This window comes from Hyla sarda, chromosome 3 (assembly GCF_029499605.1).
Source record: "Hyla sarda isolate aHylSar1 chromosome 3, aHylSar1.hap1, whole genome shotgun sequence".
In the NCBI taxonomy this organism is placed as follows: domain Eukaryota; kingdom Metazoa; phylum Chordata; class Amphibia; order Anura; family Hylidae; genus Hyla; species Hyla sarda.
The window spans coordinates 259,019,870-259,042,537 of record NC_079191.1 but is presented as its reverse complement, the minus strand read 5'-3'; the positions used below and the strand labels follow the sequence as shown (position 1 = coordinate 259,042,537).

The 22,668-nt window shown below is 42.1% G+C and overlaps 1 protein-coding gene across 1 annotated transcript in view; it reads right to left on the bottom strand.

Annotated features, from left to right (window-relative positions):
- The window catches only part of C3H6orf58 (chromosome 3 C6orf58 homolog), a 61,683-nt gene extending 39,690 nt beyond the window's left edge, over window positions 1-21,993 (bottom strand). Inside the window, exons 1-4 of the mRNA XM_056563603.1 lie at window positions 21,498-21,993; window positions 13,007-13,094; window positions 12,656-12,735; window positions 11,075-11,194 (exon numbers count right to left, since the gene is read on the bottom strand). Of these exons, the coding sequence (XP_056419578.1) occupies window positions 11,075-11,194; window positions 12,656-12,735; window positions 13,007-13,094; window positions 21,498-21,993 (784 nt within the window). The remainder of the gene's footprint in view (window positions 1-11,074; window positions 11,195-12,655; window positions 12,736-13,006; window positions 13,095-21,497) is intronic.
- Between the last annotated feature and the right edge of the window lie 675 nt (window positions 21,994-22,668).

Here is a 22,668-nt window from a genome sequence, read left to right as displayed (position 1 = left end):
GACTCAAACGCAAGAGTTATAAAATAGTATTACTTTTCTTTACTGAACTGAAATGGAGCACAAATCAATATTTTCATTCATTTGACACAAGATATGTATGAGTTTTCCTATAAATAGCAAGCAGCCAGAAAGTCACTAGAGGACCAACGTAATACTAAGGGGGCTCAAGGCTTGAAAGCAATCAGATCTTGCCGGAACACTGATAATAAGAATATATGAGTGTATCATTGTATTTTGATGATAGGTAGGATAGATTCATGAAACAGGTTTTATTTATTGTCACTAATTCACTGACAAAACACACACAGTATAATGTGCAGCCCTTAAAGACGTACTCTGGTTGAAAGCTATTTTTTTTTTCAAATCAACTGGTGCCAGAAACTTATACAGATTTGTAAATTACTTCTATTTAAAAATCTTAAGCCAGTACTTATTAGCTGCTGTATGCTCCAGAGAAAGTTGTGTAGTTCTTTCCAGTCTGACCACAGTGCTCTCTGCTGACACCTAAGTCCATATTAGGAACTGTCCAAAGCAGAAGCAAATCCCCATAGCAAACCTCTCCTGCTCTGGACAGTTCCTGACACGGACAGAGGTGTCAGCAGAGAGCACTGTGGTCAGACTGGAAAGAACTACACAACTTCCTGTGAAGTATACAGCAGCTAAAAATTACTGGAATGCTTAAGATTTAGAAACAGAAAAAAAAATTACAAATCTTTTTAACTTTCTGGCACCAGATGATTTGAAAAATGTTTTTTTCCAACGGAGTACACCTTGAACAAGAACAAAACTGGTGGCAAAAAGATTGCTCAAATCTTTTTATTTTTAATATTTTTTTTTAAAGCAAGTAAATGTTAGGCTTCTTTCACACTACAAAATGACTGCGTTTTAAAGATCCACATGAAGTTCTGTCTGAAAATCAGCTGTAAAACGGCAGTTACAAAATCATATATGGCCGTTACAAAATCCCATTATAGTCTATGGGATTTTTCTAATAGCCGTTTTAACCCGTTATAGCCCGTTATTAATAACGGCCGTTATTTTGTAACGAAAGATAGTAACAGGAGAAATAGTGCATGCTCTATTTTGTTTCATTTCAAATCCATTGTGGTGGTGTATAGAGCCAAAAATGTTAGAATTGTGTCGATGTCCAATATTTATGGACCTGACTGTATCAATGTACTTTCTGTATTAATTCCATATAGTTTTTAATATCTCTGTTTGCCATCCTTATGTAGGAACCTTCATCATTTACTTTAAGTGGATACAAATCTACCCTGTCATGTGATTTTACTGCGCAGTCAAATATAAGTCTAAAGTCCTAAGGCCTATTCTTCTATGTTTCCTTACATTGTAAATGTGTATTGTGTGTTTCTGTGCTTGAACATCCATAAACAGAATCTTTTGCAGACTGTAAAGGGGTAAAAGTTTGCTAAATTTTGCCTCCGTCCACCCCCTCCGTCCACCCCCATGAAGACCTTTGTCAGTTTGCTCAGTTAACCTGTAACATTACGTCATGAGTCCGCTCCCGATCTATAACGCGGGGCCACGGCTAACAACGGCCGCCAGTACTAACAGTGTGACATCAGGGGGACCCTTTGTGTGCTGGCATGCAGCACAGGCCATCCGGCCGCCAGCACAGAACAGTGACCGGTGGTGCCGCTTTAAGAGCAGTGGAGTCTCAGCCTAACATGACTCACGCTGCTCTGCTTCCTCGCTTGCACTGAATACGCTGGAGCCGCAACTTGCAGTCACAGCTTTTAGAGCTGTTACTGCAACTTTAAGAGCTGTGGCCGCATTGCATAGTGAAGGAGAAGGCCGGCCCCTTGTCAGTGAGCACGGAGCTGAGGTAGCCCGCCACTGAGGAAGCAGTAGGGCTGAACATTGTGAGTTATCTCATCTATCTTCTTGTAATCCTGGCCGGAGGCTGGGAGGTAAATTCACCATCAGCCCAGGATGTGGATATCCCTGTCTGCCCCAGTGTTCTTATCTAGAAGGTATGCTTTAGCTGGTTTAATACTTACATAGCATAACAGGGGCAGCCAGAGAGTAGAGAAACTTACAGTATTATCTATATGACAGGAAGAATGTCCATTCTAAACCATGTTGTTAACTTCCCAAAGCCATGTATTCCTCTGTACTTCACCAGACCCCTCTGTCCATCCCTGACCCCTCTGTACTCCACCAGACCCCTCTGTCCATCCCTGACCCCTCTGTACTCCACCAGACCCATCTGCCTGTCCCTTACAGCTCTGTACTCCACCAGACCCCTCTGTCAATCCCTGACCTCTCTGTTCTCCACCAGACCCCTCTGTCCGTCCCTTACCCCTCTATACTCCACCAGACCCCCTGTTCTCCACCAGACCCCTCTGTCTATCCCTGACCCCTCTGTACTCCACCAGACCCCTTTGTCCATCTCTGACCCTTCTGCACTCCATCAGACCCCTCTGTCCATACCTGACCGCTCTATATTCCCCCAGACCCCTCTGTCCATACCTGACCGCTCTATATTCCACCAGACCCCTCTGTCTGTCCCTTACTCCTCTGTACTTCACCAGAACCCTCTGTCTCTCGCTGATCACTCTGTATTCCACCAGACCCTTCTGTCCATACCTGACCCCTCTGTACTTCACCAGACCCCTTTGTACTCCACCAGACCCCTATGTCTATCCCTGACCCCTCTGTACTTCATCAGACCCTTCTGTCCATCCCTGATCCCTCTGTATTCCACCAGACCCCTCTGTCCATCCCTGACCCCTCTGTACTCCACCAGACCCTCTTTCCATACCTGACCCCTCTGTACTCCACCAGACCCCTCTGTCCATCCCTGACCCCTCTGTACGTCCTTCACCAGACCCCTCTGTACTCCACCAGACACCTCTGTCCATCCCTGACCCCTCTGTCTGTCCCTTACTCTTCTGTACTCCACTAGACCCCTCTGTACTCCACCAGACCCCTCTGACCATCCCTGACCCCTCTGTACTTCACCAGAACCCTCTAACTATTCCTGACCCCTCTGTACTCCAACAGACCCCTCTGTCCATCCTTGACCCCAATGTACTCCACCAGACCTGTCTGTACTTCACCAGACCCCTATTTCCATCCCTGACCCCTCTGTATTCCACCAGACCCCTCTGTCCATCCCTGACCACTCTCTCCATATCTGACCCCTCTGTACTCCAACAGTCCCCTCTGTCCATCCCTGACCACTCTGTATTCCACCAGACCCCTCTGCCCATCCCTGACCCCTCTGTCCATCCCTGACCGCTCTGTATTCCACCAGACCCATCTGTACTCCACCAGACCCCTCTGTCCATCTCTTACTTTGTACTCCACCAGACCCCTCTGTCCATTCCTGGTGAGATCACTGTGTACATAAATTACATTACTTATCCTGCACTGATCCTGAGTTATATCTTGTATTATATTGCAGAGCTGTACTCAATATTCTGCTGGAGGAGTCACTGTGTACATACGCTACACATTTGTCCGCTGTGCCATTCGAGTGAGCTCTGCTGACCGCTGCCTGCCTGAGCTGCCACTGACACAAGTAGGGTGAGAGGGCATTGAATACAGCAGAACTCTGCTGCTGTGGAATCTCCTTGCAGAATTCCAATGCAGGATTCTGAACGGAAATTTTGACATGTGAACATAGCCTTGATAGAAGTGTAACTTTGTTGTAGAATAGTGTGAAGCTCAGGACACTGCTGCTATACACTGACTTCACTGACTATCACTGTATGTTAGCAATGTGTAAGGTGATAATATACCTCCTTCTATACTGGAATTATTGGTAATATTGGTCAGTATGCAGGATTTGGTAGTATTATGGTAATAAGGAAAGGAAAGTCCAGCACTGCAGGTCCAAAGCAAGGAAGCTGTTTATTGCATAAGAACACACGGACACCAAACGTGGATCACAAGTGACGCATTTCGGCGAGCTCTCTCGCCTTAGTCGTACGACTAAGGCGAGTGAGCTCGCCGAAACGCGTCACTTGTGATCCAAGTTTGGTGTCCGTGTGTTCTTACGCAATAAACGGCTTCCTTGCTTTGGACCTGCAGTGCTGGACTTTTCTTTCCTTATCAGTTTGCATCTGTACGTGGAGTCCACACGTTTCCGCGCACTGAGACGAGGAGTGGTGAGCTGGACACTGGGAGAGTGCGTGTTCTATTATGGTAATATGTATGGTGATAATATTCCTCCTTCTATACTGGTATTATTGGTAATATTGGTCTCAATATACAGGATTTGGTCAGTAACAGTACGACAGTAATATGTATGGTGATAATATTCCTCCTTGTATACTGATATTCTTGTTAATATTAGTCTCAGTATACAGGGTTTTGTCAGTAACAGTATGACAGTAATATGTATGGTGATAATATTCCTCCTTGTATACTAATATTCTTGTTAATATTAGTCTCAGTATACAGGGTTTGGTAACAGTATGGCTGTAATATGGAAAGTGATAATATTTTTTTCTTAAATACCAGTGTTATTTGGTAACTATATGATTTATTTAGAGGTATGTGTTTTTATCATGGAAAATTGTCTTACCTTAACAGGCTAGGTTCACACAATGTATTTTCAGGCATATTGAACTATCAAAAAGGCATCCACAAAATTACAGAACGATTGTGGCAGTATTTTTTAACATTAATGTGCTCTATGTAAGTCTATGGGAAAACAGTTGTTTTGCACACATTATATTAATTAAAGGACAACTCTCATGTTAGAAAACGTATCCCCTATCCTTCGGATAGGGGATACATTTTACAGTAGATCGTGGGGAGTCCGAAGGCTGGGGCCCCCAACAATCTTTGGTTTGGAGCCCCTGTGCTGTAGCACAGGAGCATGTCACGACCCCCTCCATATAGTTCTATGGGAGAGCCATGCGGCAATCTTCGGCTCTCCCATAGAGCTTTATGGAGGGGGGGGTGGCCTCTGCTTCAGGCGGGGATACGTTTTTAAAAATGAGATTTGCCCTTTAAAATAGAAAGTGGAACACATTTTAGCATCCTCCTTATTTAGGCCCTTTTTACACTGCCGTTGCTCCCTGTTGAGAGCGGCCGTCAAAGTTTTTTTTTTCCATGACTTTAATGGCCATTCTTATAACGGGTTGCAACGCCAAACAAGGGGTCCCAGCGGCTCCCATTTACTATTATTAAACGAAACATGCTGTAATTTTTCTCCCGTTTTTCTGACCGGCTCTCGCAGCGGTCGTCACACTGCCGTGCACTAACCGTTGTATGAAAGGGGCCATACACGCCAGTATAAAATATGTCCTTTTTTTACATATTGTGTGCACAGACATCTACTTCCCCATACATTTATGCTAAGCACATTTATAATAAAACTACAAACACAATCTTTCCACCATTTTGCAGACCCATTTAAAAAAAAAAAAAGAAATATGCCTGAAATACACTGTGTAACCATAGTACGTGTGTATATATTTTTTCCCCCATTATGTATCCTATTATACCCAACTATGATTAACATTTGGCCCCTCGCATTTGTGGCTCCTCCTCCACATAGCCACACATCCCCATGACTAAAATGGGCTGCTAATTCTAAAATGCCCGGGCCTATTTTTGGTCCCAGTCCGGCCCTGCACACAACTGTGTAGGAGGGAGAGCTTCTGGATTTTTTTACTTAAAACATTTGTCCCACAAGGGTTAAATGAGTGTATTGAAAATACAGCATAACAGCCTTTACTATACTCCGCAACCTGAGTAGGCGCCCTCCTGATTGGCTCAGGCCACATCACACTGTAACCTATCATGGCCATTGTACGTCACTACACTCCACCGCACCGCCTCAACCAAAATAACAAGTTGGATTTCGGAAGTCCTGATTGGCAGAATACGCCAAGAAGTCACCACCTATCACACACATGCCTACTCCATGTGTTTCACCCCATATACCTCTATTAAGAGAGAGGCCACCATCTGATTGGCTCTCAACTTACATAATTCTGGCCTATCATTGATCCACAAAGAAAAGATGATGATTGGTCCAGAACCCATCCTTTGAAAATGTTATTTCCCGCTGGCTTCTGTCATACTACACCACAAAGAACATCTTTTGATTGGCCGTACGTCCGCTCAGCTAGCTTCCGGATTGGTCTCCTCACAATATGCCGAACAGTGCTTCCCACACTGCATGATGTCAACCCAGTACCGTGACCCTATTGGTCGCTAACTCTATGAATGAAATAGGCGGGCATATGCTGTACTATACAATGTCATATGTCCATCCAGTCCCGCAATCTCATTGGTCGCTTTTCGGATGAATGAAAGGCGGGCAGTCCTCGGTACACACACCCGGACCCCCAGGACCTCGCCCCTGTCTGAGGGGAACTAAGCCTTGTTTTCAATTCTCCAGTGAACAGAATGTGAAGACTTCTTAGAATAAACACAAAAGCACTGATTTTTGTCCATTTCAAATACTTTATTCAATGCATGTCCCCCCTTATGTCTTTCATCACAATACACGGTACATTTTTTATAACATTTTCTGTCACAAAGGTCTATCATGACCTTTGTGACACCCACACAAGCGACCACCCATGTGAACTCTAACCTTCCCTTTGGCGCCAAATTCAATTGTACATATTTCTGTAAATGGCACCATCCCATCAGACAGCCATTTCTCGCAATTGACAGAGGGAGAATTTACTCCCGAAACGCGTCTTGTACTTTGTTAATATCCTGCCCGTATTGTATTTTGTGTCAATAAAATTTTGATACTATTTACATCTGGACTCCTGTGAATTGACCTGATTGAGCAGCGCCATCGCCAGCCTTTTTCTCCAGTTTTATTCCTTCCAAATACATGAATGTACAGTACAGTGATATTTCTAGTGATCTTTTTATTATTTTTATACCTAGGCTAATAACCATGATAAAGAGGTATAGTCTGGAGAAAATAAGGTTTCACCATCACAGACAGAGATTCTTTGCTGTAAGAACAGTGAGGCTATGAAATTTTCTGCAAAATGATGTTGTAATGTCTGACTCAATAAACAAGTTTTAGGGGACCTAGATTTACTGGATAGACAGGTTTAGAAAATATCCGTATTGTATTAAGCTCAACTCAAGGGCACAAAACCGTTGATACATGAGAGTTTCAAAGAATACCAAGGAGAGTACTCCTATTCCTTGCACCACCCCCTTTGGCCCTACACTAGACATAACATACAAGGGAAGACTTTTCAGTTTATTCACAATCCAGAACAAAGGAGAAACACCTAAGATCTGGCAGCAAAGCCAATAAGGCATTTGTGCTGTTTTAGAATATTTTCATGAAATAGAAGTACATTAATTTGAGACATTTCTTAATTTTACATATCTTTCATTCTTTTGCTATAGTATTGTTTTATTGTCAAAACAGTGTTCTAGGATTAAATTGCATGGAACATACAGTACAACAGTTTATTTTAAAGGAAATAAACTAATATTAGTTATACATGTACATGTTTAACCCCTTAACAATGCAGGACGTAAATGTACGTCCGGGTGCGGTGGTACTTAACGCACCAGGACATACATTTACATCCTATACATGACCGCGGGCATTGGAGCGATGCTTCGTCAGGTGCGGCAGCTCCTGGCTGCTGATAGCAGCCAGGGACCCGCCGATAATGCCTGAAATCCGCGATTGCACGGATGTTCGCCATTAACCCATCAGATACCGTGATCAATACAGATGACGGCATCTGCAGCAGTGCGGTCACTAAAATGAATGATCGGATCGCTGGCAGCGCGAGGTCCCCTCATCTGCCTCCGTCTGTCTCCCGGTGTCTTCTGCTGTGATCTGAGATCAAGCAGACCAGAGCAGAAGATAGCCAATAACACTGATCAGTGCTATGCCCTATGCATAGTCTGAACAGTATTAGCAATCACATGACTGCTATAAATAGTCCCCTATGAGGACTATTAAAGTGTAAAAATAAAAGTAAAAAAAGTTAAAAAAATTAATTAAAAAAAGTAAAAAAACATTTGAAAAATCCCCTGCCCCAATAAAAATGTAAATTGTCCCTCTTTCCCATTTACCTCCAAAAAGTGTAAAAAAAAATGTTTTAATAAACATGTTGGGTATGGCCGCATGCGTAAATATCTGAACTATTAAAATCTAATGTTAATGATCCCGTACACTAAACGGCGTGATCGTAAAAAAAAAAGTTAAAAATTTTCAAAATTGCTGCTTTTTTTTATATCAATTTAATTCCCAAAAATTTTTATAAGAAATGTATAAAAAAATTTACATTTGCAAATGTGGTATTAATAAAAAGTACAGATCATGGCGCAAAAAATGAGTCCTCATACCATTGCTTATACAGAAAAATAAAAAAGTTATAGGTCAGCAAAATAGAGGGATTTTAAACGTACTAATTTGGTTAAAAAGTTTGCGATTTTTTCAAAGCGGTACAATAATAGGAAAGTAAACGTGGGTATCATTTTAATTGTATTGACCCACAGAATAAAAAAAAAACATGTCTATTTTACCATAAAGTGTACAGCGTGAAAACAAAAACTTAAAAAATTAGAAAAATTGCGGTTTTCTTATCAATTTCCCCACACAAATAGTATTTTTTGGTTGCACCAAAAGCGAAACTGTTTGCTCCAAAAACAAGCCTTCATACTAGTCTGTGGATGAAAATATAAAAGAGTTATGATTTTTAGAAGGCGAGGAGGAAAAAACTAAACGTAAAAATAAATAAGGCCTAAGAACAAAAGCTCACACACTGTTTAACTGCAAAAATGTCTTCCTTCTTTATATGAATAATAGCAAAAAAAAAAAGAAGGCAGCACTGTTGTGAATCGTAAAATAATCAATGTTCAGTTTTAGAGGATAAAAAAAAAAAAGCTTTTTTTCCGCTCTGCCCTGCTGTGTTACTGCAAGAAAGCCCAGAAATACAAGTGCAGCAAAGGTGATTGGGTTCTAAAAGGTATCTTGCTATTGCCTCTTCTGCAGCTCCTCTTGCGGAGCCTGCTGGCATGGTTCCAAGCACCACACATGATCACTGAACTTCCCATACAGAAAGTAGTGACCCCTTTTTACATTATATTGTCTATACTAATTTATCCAGTAACAGCACCTCAGGATGGTTCTGCTCCTTGAAGTCAACTACAAAAACAATAGATCTCTACAAAATGTGTAGATGGCGCTAAATTCACTAACAATTTTGAAGTTGTATAAGTCAAAGAACTTTGAAATTATGAATTCCCAGACTTTTCAACAACTACTAACCCTTTGTACTTGTTTTTCTGTGCCTTGAAGTACCTGCTTTATTTGACCATGGCTTGCTATTGGTAATATTTTATATACAAGTAAAATTGCTTATAGTACATGAGAATTGGAAACACCATCCTCAGAGGACATCCAGAATTAACACTTCCACTCGATCTGGTTCAAAGAAAAAATGGAAACATTCCAGCTTCCATGAAAAGGAAAAAAGAGAATAAAATCCAAAAATGTTTAAATACATGATTAAAATAGTAGCAAAAACCAAAGGGTATAAAAGCTAGGCAGAAATACTGACACGTTTCGATCCGACTCGGTTCTTAGTTGTTTGACAGTGGTTGGACAGAACAGTTCTTTTCTTTTAGTCATAAGCTACAGTATGTCCGATCCAGAGATATAATTTGCTATGCCATGCGTATTATATTAAACAAAAATAATGTTACAAACATCACATAAAAATTATAAAAGTTCCACCAAAGACATTAAAAAAACCTACAACATGGTCTTGTAAAGATTTCATCATGCAACCCTGTTAGCATAGATTATATACAATATAAAAATATATACTGTTATCTGTTATTACTGCAAAAACACAATTGTTTTGAGGCATTGGTAATACTTGCTACTATGCAATGTTTTTACTTGTTGTGGTTCGTTGTAGCCTGTATATGATTCATCTGTGACAAATCTCTGGGCTCTTTAAGGAAGAGTTTCAGTGACCTGTATTTTGCTTTGACATTAGCTAATGTCCTTAGCCATTTTTCTCTTTTGTCAGTATATGTGTATCAATGACACAAATGCATATTAATAAAAATCTGTAAAAAATAGGTGATGGGAACAGTCAAATTGTACTTGTCGACCTAACTATTGTAATATATAGTCTATGGCTGCCATCTAGTGGAATACTTACAATTTGGGCTGACAAAGGCCAACCAGTTTTCTAGTTTCCAAGTAAAGATTAAAACAATATAACTATTTTATAAAACATCTTGTTTTTGTGTTTACAATCCTACTCCTGGGAAAAACTCAGGGCCCTAAATGACCTAAATGACTAACATCTAGGGCTATTTCACACCTATTCATCATTTTTAAATGATCCTTTATCCTCATGCTGCAAAAAGCCTGAGGTCTGAAGTGACACTTTAACTAAGGTCTGAAAATTTTCCTTTTTGTGTGTTTTAAAATGTAATGTAAGACATTTTAAAATAGTATTTGTACACTGTTTTATAACCAGATTTTTAAAACAGTTGTATTATGTTTTTTGCATTCTAGTCTTATATGTTTGACTCTTATCAGATCTACAAACTTAAAGGAGTTGTGCTACAAATAGGGATACTTCTTCTTTATCCAGGACAGTAGCAAATGCAGTCCTCTACTGGGAACATTAAGAGCACTTGAGTACACAGGAAACCTAAACAACAGTGCCCCCTGCTACACTGGTACTGCTGGCAAAGCAAAAATCTACAATGTCTTCCAGGATCTTAGGAAAGACAAACTTTTATTGGAACCTCCAAATGAGAGAAAGCAAAAGAAGGTTTTGGTAATGGCCCTGTATATTGGAGGGGAGGGGGGATAGGCTTGCGCCATGTACTGGAGCAAATGCAAATTTTAATTGCCTAGCCAAGAGTCTTTCCCTCCGTGGTGAGTTGTCTGAGGCTTCACAGTCCAGTATTGGAATTGACTTTGGCCATGCCAAGACTTTAGGGCTTTTCCTTCCTTTTCAAACCAGATTCCCAAGATCTTGATAATGTCTGGTTGTTTGGAGAAGGTGAATGCATCACTAGGGGCTTGAGCCTATTTACCAAAGAGCATGGCCTCCGAATTTACTCTGTTGACTTTTAGTCACGTCACCCATGTGCAGCGAACACTTGGCCACTTGACAGTCTTGTCCTGGTACGGTGATCCATCTGACCTCTGGATTTTGGCCGATAGATTCTGCAAGGAGTTCTGTAACACAAACAAAAGAAGAGGTAAAAGAGGGAAGCCTTGCCTGACCCAGGAATGGACCGAAAAGGGGTCCGTTTTCCAGCTATTCACCAAAACCAAGCTAAAAATCAAGGTACATCAGGTCAACATAAAAACAGAAGATTTCCCCCAGCCCCAACCTCCACAGCACCCTGCACTTGAACACATGTGAAACCTGATCAACGACCTTTTCTGGATTAACACTGGTCTGTTCCAGCTGGAGGATCCATCCAATGACAAATAGCTAGCACCTTGGCGAGGATCTTGTTGTCTACTTTAGGAGAGAGATGGAACACCATTTTTTTTAAATCTCTCTACCCTCCACATATACAAGATTGTGATCATTCCTCTCTCAATAACAGATTCATTCTGCTCCAACAGTTCTCAGACAATGAGGTCATGAGGTCTCTCAGCACAACATAGAGCTCTGCTGGGAGGCCAGCACTGCCTGGGGTCCTTCTGGGTCTAAGGTATTTAGCTGCAGCTCCACCATCAGGGGAACGTCTATCTCCTTTTTTTTTTACCTGCAGGATCAAGGGTTTTAACGGTACTCGACAGGAACCCTTATTTTGATTGGTGGTCTTCGAGAAGTAGGGAGAGTGAGCCCTAAGCTGTCCCTAATAACACACTCCCTGCCTGCTTGCCCATCTGCCCTAAATGGTGGATCGACAACCATGATGTCGATCCCTATCTGAGCAAAAGTGCAGTGGGCATAAAGCAAATAAAATATATAAATAGTCAGCCACAGGCCAGAAACATACTGGGAAAACTGCCAAACAACCAGATACACCAGATAAAATATAAACTCACAAACAGTACAGGATGCAGTGTACCACAAACAGTTCATAAACCAGAATCCAGATAAACGGCAGACATGATTAAATGAACAAGACTAGATATGGAACAAGTATACAGCAGAATCCAGGAGATGCAGGGGATGAATGGAAGAACTGAATGCTATACACCAAACTGATCAGGAAGACAGAACACTGTTCACACTGGACTCAGATAACTAACATAAACAGAATAAGTTTAAAAGACAGAGATCAGCACAGAGGAAACACTAGATCAGTGATCATGTACTCTATGATCAGTGCAAGTGCTAAAAACACTTAAGCAATCAGCAATCATGAACTCTATAAAAATGGATAAGAAAAACAAAACTCCACAACATGGAGGTATACAGGTCAGGATACCAAAACATGAATTATATAAAGGAATTATACAAAGTGGAGAAACCAGGATCCCAGAACAGAAATTACACTAGTGAGACTCATAGTGGGAACACAGATTAAGATATAAGGCTAAAGCATAATGGACATACAATAATCCTAAAAACCAATAATAATCAGGACTATTAACCATGGCTACAACTCAGATAATATCACAAGATAAATATACGGTGCATGATAAAACAGACATGGACAAAATTGCACAAATCACCAGCACAGAATACAAGCCAAGCTGGGGTTTTAAAGCCATATCCGAACTGCAATAAGGTGAAAGCATTAACTCTTCCAAGCCTAGTAAGAAATAACACAGAAAATGCTCAGGCATAAGTACTAATGTCTGAACAGACCCCAAGACAGAAAACCACAAAAACACATAAACGGACATTACACTTTCCTTTCCTGATGCAATGTTTCCAGTCGCATCTCATAGTCCAGACAGGGGCATGTGAAAAAAGAAAGAGTTACATTTCTCACCTTTCTCCAGGTCCTCTGCTTTGGAATGAAAGATGATGCACCTGGATTCCTTCTCCTGTCAGGCCCTTTTTGGTCTCTTCCAACTCACCTCTGACATCCCATCCACACTGGTGGCATTCCTACAAGGAATGCAGCTATCCCTGCAGATTCCTTCAGTCTCTCCTCTTCTGACACACCTGTTGACGACCATTCACAAGTGCTATCAAAGAAAAATTGGTAATTTCTCCACCCAATGTAGGCATCTTTCCTCCATTACCACCTTCCTTTGCAATAGGGCACACTTAAGCTTTCAGGAGTCTGGGCCAGGTGGAAAATTTAAGTCCAGTACCAAATGAAGCCTTACTGCCCTGTGATCAGAGAAGAAGCAATGGATAATGGTGTAGCCAAGCCATTTACCTGTTTAAGACATGCATTAGAGATGAGCGAACTTTTGAAAAATTTGGTTTGATCTGAATTTATTTGCAGCACATCTATATTAAAATTGGCTATTTTTGGACTACAGAGAGACTCAATAGGGGTGTAGAACACTTTGCTTTGTTCTAACACGCATATAGAGTTTGCTGGGGCAGTGAAATAATACTGTTATTCAGAATGACATGCAGATTACAGGCATCGCTTTTAGAATCACTAAAAGCACAATGACAGAGCCTGGAGATGGCATCAGTATGAGGAGACCATATAGTGGCTAAATGACATAGCGTGGAGGTGTTGGCAGCATAAGGAGACCATAAAGAAAGTGGCTGAATGACACAGTCTGGATGTGGCTGAAGCATGAGGAGACCATACAGTGGCTAAATGACACAACGAGACAGCGTGGAGGTGTTGGCAGCATGAGACCATAAAGTGGCTGAATGAAAAAGCTTGGATGTGGCTGAAGCATGAGGAGACCATATAGTGGCTGAATGACACAGCTTGGATGTGGCTGAAGCATGAGGAGACCATAAAGCGTCTGAATGGCAAAGCCTGGAGTTGGCAGCAGCATGAGTAGACACTAGGGCTTCACAATCCCTAAGATTAAAAGATGAATTTTGAAATCTAAATTGAAGATTTAGGGTAGCTAGTGCTACCATAAAAAAAAATTTAGGCCCAAGCCCAGCAGCATCAGTAAACCATATCTTGACTGAATGACACAGCCTGGAGTTGGCTGCAGCATCAGGAGACCATATAGTGTCTGAATGGCACAGCCTGGAGTTGGCAGCACCATGAGGAGACACTAGGGCTTCACAATTCCTAAGATTAAAAGATGAATTTTGAAATTTGAATTGAAGATTTAGGGTAGCTAGTGCTACCATAAAAAATGTTTTAGGACCAGACAGCCTAGAGACCCTGGCCCAGCCGCATCAGTAAACCATATATCGGCTGAATGACACAGCCTGGAGTTGGCTGAAGCATCAGGAGACCATATAGTGAATGGCATAGCCTGGAGTTGGCAGAAGCATGAGGAGACCATTGAAATGTAAGATTTTGAAATTGAAATTACACTACTTTGCCTGCCATACTTATTGCTTATATGAGGGGAGTATAATACGCTTCACTACGCTTAAAACAGTATTTGTCTAGAACAGCAGGTGTGTACTATTGGCGGTCCTTTTAACAGTATATAGACCCATTACAGATTAACAGGTACAAAATAGTAAACTACTTAGATGCAGGTATGTGGTATGCACTTATGAGGGCAGAAACATTTGCTACATTACGCTTAAAAATACTTATTTTTACCTTTGTCCCAGATTCCAAAATTCCTTTAGAATCACAAAATGTCAGAATGCCACCAAAATAAGAAGATTATACATACATTCTCTGAAGAAAAGGATCCTTCATTAGATGACAAGATGAGTATTGTGTGTTCCAGTGAAATTAGCTCATCGGAGGAACAGGAAAACATGATACAACTTAATTTTGCAAATGAAGAACCACAGCAAAGAATGAACAACTTAAAGCCTACTGGAACTGAGGAACTTCAAAATGGTAAATCTACCACCTAGGATAGTCACTCAATTCCAACAGCCGGTAGTCAGTATCCACAGTTCCCTGTTTCTGCTAGTCCTTGGCAATGTTCCTTTTATTACTGGTATCAACATGGCTATAATGCTGGATGAGTAACTCAAGAATACCCACATATTTCCTTCAATACACAGTCAATATATGGAGACCATATATTGGCTGAATGACACAGCCTGGGGGCAGCTGAAGCATGAGGAGACCATATAGTGTCTGAATGGCATAGCCTGGAGTTGGCAGAAGTAGTAGTAGACCACTGAAATTAAAGATTTTTAAATAGAAATTTAAGATCTTTAACTTTAAAATTAAAATTTTATCTCCCAAGTTTTAGTGTACCGGGCCCCGGCATGTGGGTACAAAGGACCAAATCTAACTGGAAGTCACATGTCAGATGGCAGCACAATGACAGAGCCTGGAGGTGGCATCAGTATGAGGAGAACATATAGTGGTTGAATGAGACTGCCTGGAAGTGGCATCAGTATGAGGAGACCATATAGTGGCTGAATGACTGCCTGGAGTTTCTGGCAGCATGGGGAAGACCATATAGTGTTGGAATGGCACAGCCTGGAGGTGGCTGAAGCATGAGGAGACCATACAGTGGCTGAATGGCACAGCCTGGAGTTTGTGGCAGATGAGCAGACAATAGGGCCTCAAAATCTCTAAGAATAAAAGATGGATTTTGAAATTTCCATTAACCCCTTAAGGACCAATACAAATAAACCTGTATGCCCCTGAAAGACCAGGCCTGTTTTTTCAAATCGGGGATGTCTGTCTTTATTAGAGAATAACTCTGGTAACGTTTTGCCAATCACGATAATTCTGACTTTCTTTTTTTGTCACAAGTTGTCCTTCATGTGCATAGTAAAAGTAAGCCGATATCATTTGTATTTTTTTTTACAATGCAAAAAATCATGACATTTTTAAAAAAATTTAGATTTTTTGCTATTTTAACACTAATAGGTTGCATATATTTATACATACTGACCAAATAGTTTATGAAACTTATACTTTCCGATGTCTTCTTTATTTTGACATCATGTTTTTGTTTTGAATTAACATTTTAAATTAGTTAGAAGCCTAACAATTTAACTTGAAATTTTGAAAATTTTGAAAATTTGAAAAGTACATCTTTCTTTATGTGCTATGCAAGGTTTGCAGAAATTAAAAGGTAGTAGAACATAGGACCACCCCCCCAAATGAACCCATTTTAAAAACTAGACCCCCTCAAGGTATTCGCTAGGGGGTACAGTGAGTATTTTAACACCATAGTTTTTTGGCAGGAATTATTACAAAGTCAGTGTTAAAAATTCGAAATTTGCTATTTTTCACAAATGCATCATTTGGGGGGCATATTTTTTGTACATCACTTCTGATATTGAAAGAAATGCACCCTATATTTTATTTAGCTGCTTGTCCCATGTTCGGAAATACCCCCGCTTTGGCCATATAAGGTTCCTTGACGGCGTGGTAGGACTCAGAAGGAGAGGAGCGCCATTTGGCTTTCAGGGAAGAACAGAACCCCCACCCCCACAAGTGACCCCATTTATATACCGCACCCCTACAAGTTATTGGCTGTACCAGGGACCACTCTGATTAGTCCTTGGTCGGCTGGCAGTATAACGCGTCTATCTGTGACAGTTAAGGCTCCTGATGGATATATCCGCCATGTTGTGGGAATAAGTACCCGCTCATGGCGAATATATCCATCACTGCTGCGGCTGGGTAGCTCAGTGTGTCCGCTCATGACTGCTGGTGGGAAATCCGCCGCTATGAGTGGACACACAAAGCTACCCAGCCGCAGCAGGGAGCTCATTACCGTGACTGCTGCATAATGTGTAGGATCACATGGTGGACATCCGCAACATATTACATGCTGTGCATGTCCGCCAATGCGATCCTACACATTATGCATTTTTTTAAATTAGATTCATTTAATAAATGTATTTTTAATATATATATATATATATATTTTATTTTTATTTTATTTTTATTAATATTTTTTTTTTACACTTTTATTACATTTTTAATTATTTTTACGCTTTTATTTTTTTAAATTATTTTTACACGTTTTAATGCTTTGGAATACTTAGTATTCCAATGCATTGCAGTTATATGCTGCCTGCCAGTTTTCACTAGCAGGCAGCATATTAGGACGTGCCTCTGGCACGTCCTGACAGGCAATACCCAGGGCAGACCTGGGGGTCTTTGTAGGACCCCCGGCTGCCCAGGCATGCAGCAGCGGGGTGCTGCAGAGGAGACAGAGGGAGCCCCCTCCCTCTGTCAGAACTCCTTACAGCACGCGGTCACTTCTGACCGCGGCTGTAAGGGTTAAACTGCCGGTGAACTTCACTCCCGGCAGTGCGGCAGGTCCTGGCCAGCCGCGGCCACACATAGCACCCCGCGATCGCGATGCGGGGTGCTGCAGGAGTGACAGAGGGAGCTCCCTCCCTCTGTCATAACACTTACAGCCCGCGGTCACTTCCGACCACGGCTGTAAGGGTTAAAACTGCTGGGACCGAAGTTTACTTCGGTCCTGGCAGTGCAGCAGGGTCCCGGCTGTGTGATACAGCCGAGTCCCTGCCGCGATCTCGTGGGTGCACTGGGCAGCACCCACGAGAAGAATGGACGAGTATAGACGTCCAGGTGCGGGAACGGCCGCCAACCTGGACGTCTATACTCGTCCGTGGTCGTTATCTGGTTAAAGATGTATGGAACCTAGTGCTACCATAAACATATATAAGTAATGTCCTAGGCCCAGCAGCATCACTAAACCATGAAGTTACTGAATGACACAGACTGGAGCTGGCTGAACATCAATAAACCATATATTGGATGAATAGCACAGCCTGGAGTTGGCAGAAGCATGAAAAGAGACCATATAGTGGCTGAATGAGACAGCCTGGAGGTGGCAGCAGCAGCAACAGCAGTCCTAAAAGTGACCCAGTGACAGAGTGGTTCGGTGGGTGGCAATACCAGTACCCGGTGACGAAGGTGGGTGAAAAAAGGTCTGATGCAGAGGAATGTTTGTAACTGGGGAGCAGCGCCTTAAATCTGTTTGGCACTATCCATATTTGTGAAGTGTTGGTGGTCAATCTACTCTCATGCATCAGGCATTGGTGGTTGGAAATCCTGGCTGATCCATGCCTGATTCATCTTAACAAAGGTCAGTCTCTCCACATTTTCCGTGGACAGACAAGTTCTTCTTGGGGTGACTATGGCCCCCGCCGCACTAAACACCCACTTTGATGGCACACTACTGGCCGGGCAGGACAGCTTTTCCGGGGCAAACTCTGCTAGCTGCGGCCACAAATCAAGTTTGGCTGCCCAGAAGTCCAGCAGATCTTCAAGTTGTGTTGGCATGGGCATGTCAAGGTATGCCACATCCTGCTGGTTCAGGTCCTATTCCAGGTGTACCTGCTGCTGATGAGTTGCTTCACTATGCGGGCGAAGAAAGCTACTCATCAGTGACTGTAGACTCAGGCTGCTGCTGATGGAACTGGTACTGCTCCTGCCACCCCACCCCTCCCCAGCAGCCATGGCAGTGGAAGGTGAGAGCAGGGGGCCCCCCGATTCAGACCTGCAAGAGGGTGGACTATGGCACCGATAGGCATCGTCCAACTGACTACATAGGATGCCTCCGTAGTAGGTCACTTTGTCCTCCCTCTCAGTAGGTGTAAAAAAGGCCCCTATTTTGTGGCGGGAGCGAGGGTCCAATAAGGGGAGATCCAGAAGTCATCCCGCGGCTGAATGGTGACAATTCAGCTGTCACTACGCAAGCAAGTGAGCATGCATTGTGCTATTTGTGCAAGTGACTCAGAGGGACTCCCTGTCTCCATCTCCACTGCTGCCACAGTGTGTCTGGGTCCTCTGTCTCGCCTTCCTCATAACCCTATAGCTCCTCTGGCTGGTCCTGCTCATCCTCTCCTGTCAGATTACTAGAAAAACCGCCCATTTGGCAAAACCTAAACTGTGCTCCACTGTGCCCCTCCCCCAGTTCAGCTCCCATAGGGCTCATGTGGCCATGAAATGTAGGCGCCACATCTCCAGTGCCCTGACCAGCCATCGTTTCCAACACGTGTTGTAAGAAATGAAGCAGTGGAATGACGTTGTTCATCCCGTAATCCTGGCGACTAACGTATAATGTGGCTTTCTCAAAGGGACTGAGCAAACGGCAGGTGTCACGTATGAGCTGCCACTGGTTGACATTGAAGTTACACAGGGGAGTACCCCTATCTGCTTGGATCATCAAGAAATCGGTGATGGCTTTTCTCTGTTCGTACAGTTGGTCCAACATATAAAGAGTGGAATTCCAACATGTGGCAAAAAATCAGACTGTGTTGGGGGATACTGTTCTGACGCTGCAGCTCAAGGAGGGTGTGCTTTGAGGTGTAAGAGTGGCTGAAGTGCATGCAAAGTTTCCTTCCCATTGTTAGGATTAGAGATGAGCAAACCGAAGCAGATGAACTCAAATTCTTTACAAATTTAATGAAAAATTTGATTCGCAAGGAATGCGAATATCGCCACTATTCTATAATGCAAATCGCTTCATTAAACTCCATTTTACAGCATTCCAGGCTATTGGAGACCTAAAATGGCGGATCCACATGTGAGTATATGGGGCAGGGGATTATGGGAGGGCGGGAAACAGCGGCGGGAATGAATGTAGGCGGGATGACCCTGAATCACAAGTGAGATGCAGCCTATCAGTGTTCACTGACCCCTGTGATGTCACAGCCCCTATATAATCGGCGGCCATCTTGCCTCTCTTCATTTCATCTATGCACTCAGATGGAGAGGACAGGACTGTGTGTGTGTGAATAGCTCATACCACAGCGTTAAACTGCAACTGCTAGTCACATCAGCATTAGGGAAAGGCAGGAGTGCAGAGTGCTGTGCTGTTACACTGAGAATGATCATTGATAGCTAAACCTCCTATTCACGTTATTGAGCATTGCAGCAGAGAGGGGCAGATAGCTGTTAGCTGCCTCATACAGATCAACAAGCTGCCTGAACATTATGAACCATCTTATCTCCTAATTTTTGTGCACAATTCAGTGTTTTGTTTTTTATTTTTTGCTCCACAAATCATCTGCTGCTCAGAATTGTGTGACAGAGTGCAATTTAGGGTTCAATCCCTGTATTTTATTTTTTTTGTGGTGCTGCACTGTTGGGTCCTGCTGCTGTTCACAAATACGTTATTTTTCAGCGGACTGTAGTGCATTTGTCTGCCCTCATACGTGCATAACACATGCCTACATCAAAGCAGTCTACTATTCTGTATCTGTAACAAGTCTAGATACAGGGAAAGTCCTGATTCCTGGCAAAAGTAATCACCTGCTGGTGTTTTTAAAAAATATTTATTTTTTCTACGTATTGTTGCACATATTATTGCCCTCATCAGTGCATACCTCATACTTACATCCAAGTATTGTACCATTTTGTCAAACATGTATAGAAAGCAGGGACGTCACTCACCGGGGTACTGTGCCGATAATTCTTTATTTCTTTAAGGTGCAATAACAGACATGGTGCACGGACGATTCCAAGGACTCAGCTAATCAGAGTAAACTGGGTGACAGTTGTTGCGCGTGCGCATTCACGCTTCTTCAGACCCTGTCTGTTCCGTGCTGCATCACCTTTTTGAAGCTTCCCTCTGGTGACACGCACGGAACAGGTGCAAACTACTTAATCAAGAATATATATATTAAAACATTAAAAACATGAATCAAACAACTTTCTTTATCAAAAGGACACTCTGCAATGGATAATACCAATAAATGTATCATAAAAAGACACTGTAGTCAACTCTCATTCAGCCCTAGGTTTCCAGCAGCATTCAATTTAATTAACCATTTAGCTTCCGCTTGAAGTAGGATTTTTCTTTTATCTGTATTCTCTTTGCTGCGGATCACCTCTAGCCCCTGAAAGAGTAAACCACTACAGTTCCCTCCATGTACAGAATTCATGTGTTCAATAAAACGGGGGGCACCTTTTTTTTAGATCTAACTGAATAAACATGTTCCCTAAAACGTGTGTTCAAAGTACGTTTAGTGCTGCCGACATAGAAGCGGCCACACGGGCACACCATCGCATAAAAAACCCATTGTGTTCTGCAGGTAATAAGATTTTTAATATGGATTTCTTCACCTCCTATCACCATAAATTTTCCTGTCTTCATATGGTGACACCAAATGCATGTCCCACATTTATGGTTGCCCGTGGGGCCAATTCTTGACTGCCAGTCTGAGGTATTCGATTTGGAATGAAAGTTGCTACTGGTTACCACATCCTTCAAGTTCTTACTACGTTTGAAGGCTATCAAAGGTTTTTCGTGAACCAATTTTCCTAAATCTGTATCATTTTTAATCAAAGACCAATTATTATGAATAGCTGTTCTTATAATTTTTTCCAAGGGGCTAAATTTAAATGCAAAAGAGAAACGGGGTAGAGTAGTACATTGAGACTTTAAATGCAATTTTTTTCCATTTCTTACTTTTAGTGCTGTAGTAGGGCTTTAGTGCTTCCCTAAGGATCTTTTCTGGATTCCCCCTGTGCCCCCAATCTCTCCTTCAGTTCACCAGCCTGTACCAAAAATTTCTCATCAGAACTGTTAATACGTCTTAGACGCAAAAATTGACCATAAGGCAAAGCAGTCTTTACATGTTCAGGGTGGTAGCTGGTGTACTGAAGGAGAGAATTGGAGGCTGTGGGCTTTCTGTACCCTGACGTCTGTACATCACCTCCATTGATCTCTACCAACACATCAAGAAACTCGATCCGCTTGGCATCGATTTTGTAGGTAAAGCGTAAGTTCATTTCATTTGTTTCATTCAAAGATTTTACAAAATCCTCGAAGTCCCTCTCGGTGCCATCCCAGGCAATGAACACATCGTCCACAAACCTGAGATAGCACCGGACTGCCCTCAGGAACGGGTTATTAGCTGTAAAAATATGCCTGTACTCAAAAGCTGCAACATATAAATTAGCGAGGGTGCAGGCCACGGGAGTACCCATGGCCACACCTCCGATTTGCCTGTACCACACGTCATCGAACAAGAACGTGTTATTTTCCATAATAAAAGCCAAAGATTCACATATAAACTGTATAACTGTATCTGATTTGCCTGTGTTAATTAAAATTAATTAATTAAAACCATTTTGTACCTGTTAATCTGTCAAGGGGCTACATACTGTGAAAGTCCAAACAATAGTATTCACCGGCTGGTGTTTTACAAAAATACAGATTTTTTTCCGCATATAGTTGCGCATATTGCTGCCCTCATCAGTGCATACCGCATACGTACATCCAAGTATTGTACCATTTTGTACCTGTTAATCTGTCAAGGGGCTACATACTGTGAAAGTCCAAACAATAGTACTCACTGGCTGGTGTTTTACAAAAATACAGATTTTTTTCTGCGTATTGTTGCGGATATTTCTGCCCTCATCAGTGCATACCTCATACGTACATCCAAGAATTGTACCATTTTGTACCTGTTAATCTGTCAACGGGCTGCATACTGTGAAAGTCCAAACAATAGTATTCACCGGCTGGTGTTTTACAAAAATTCTGATTTTTTTCTGCGTATAGTTGCGCATATTACTGCCCTCATCAGTGCATACCGCATACATACATCCAAGTACTCTACCATTTTGTACCTGTTAATCTGTCAAAGGCCTACATACTGTGAAAGTCCAAACAATAGTACTCACCGGCTGGTGTTTTACAAAAATACAGATGTTTTTTTC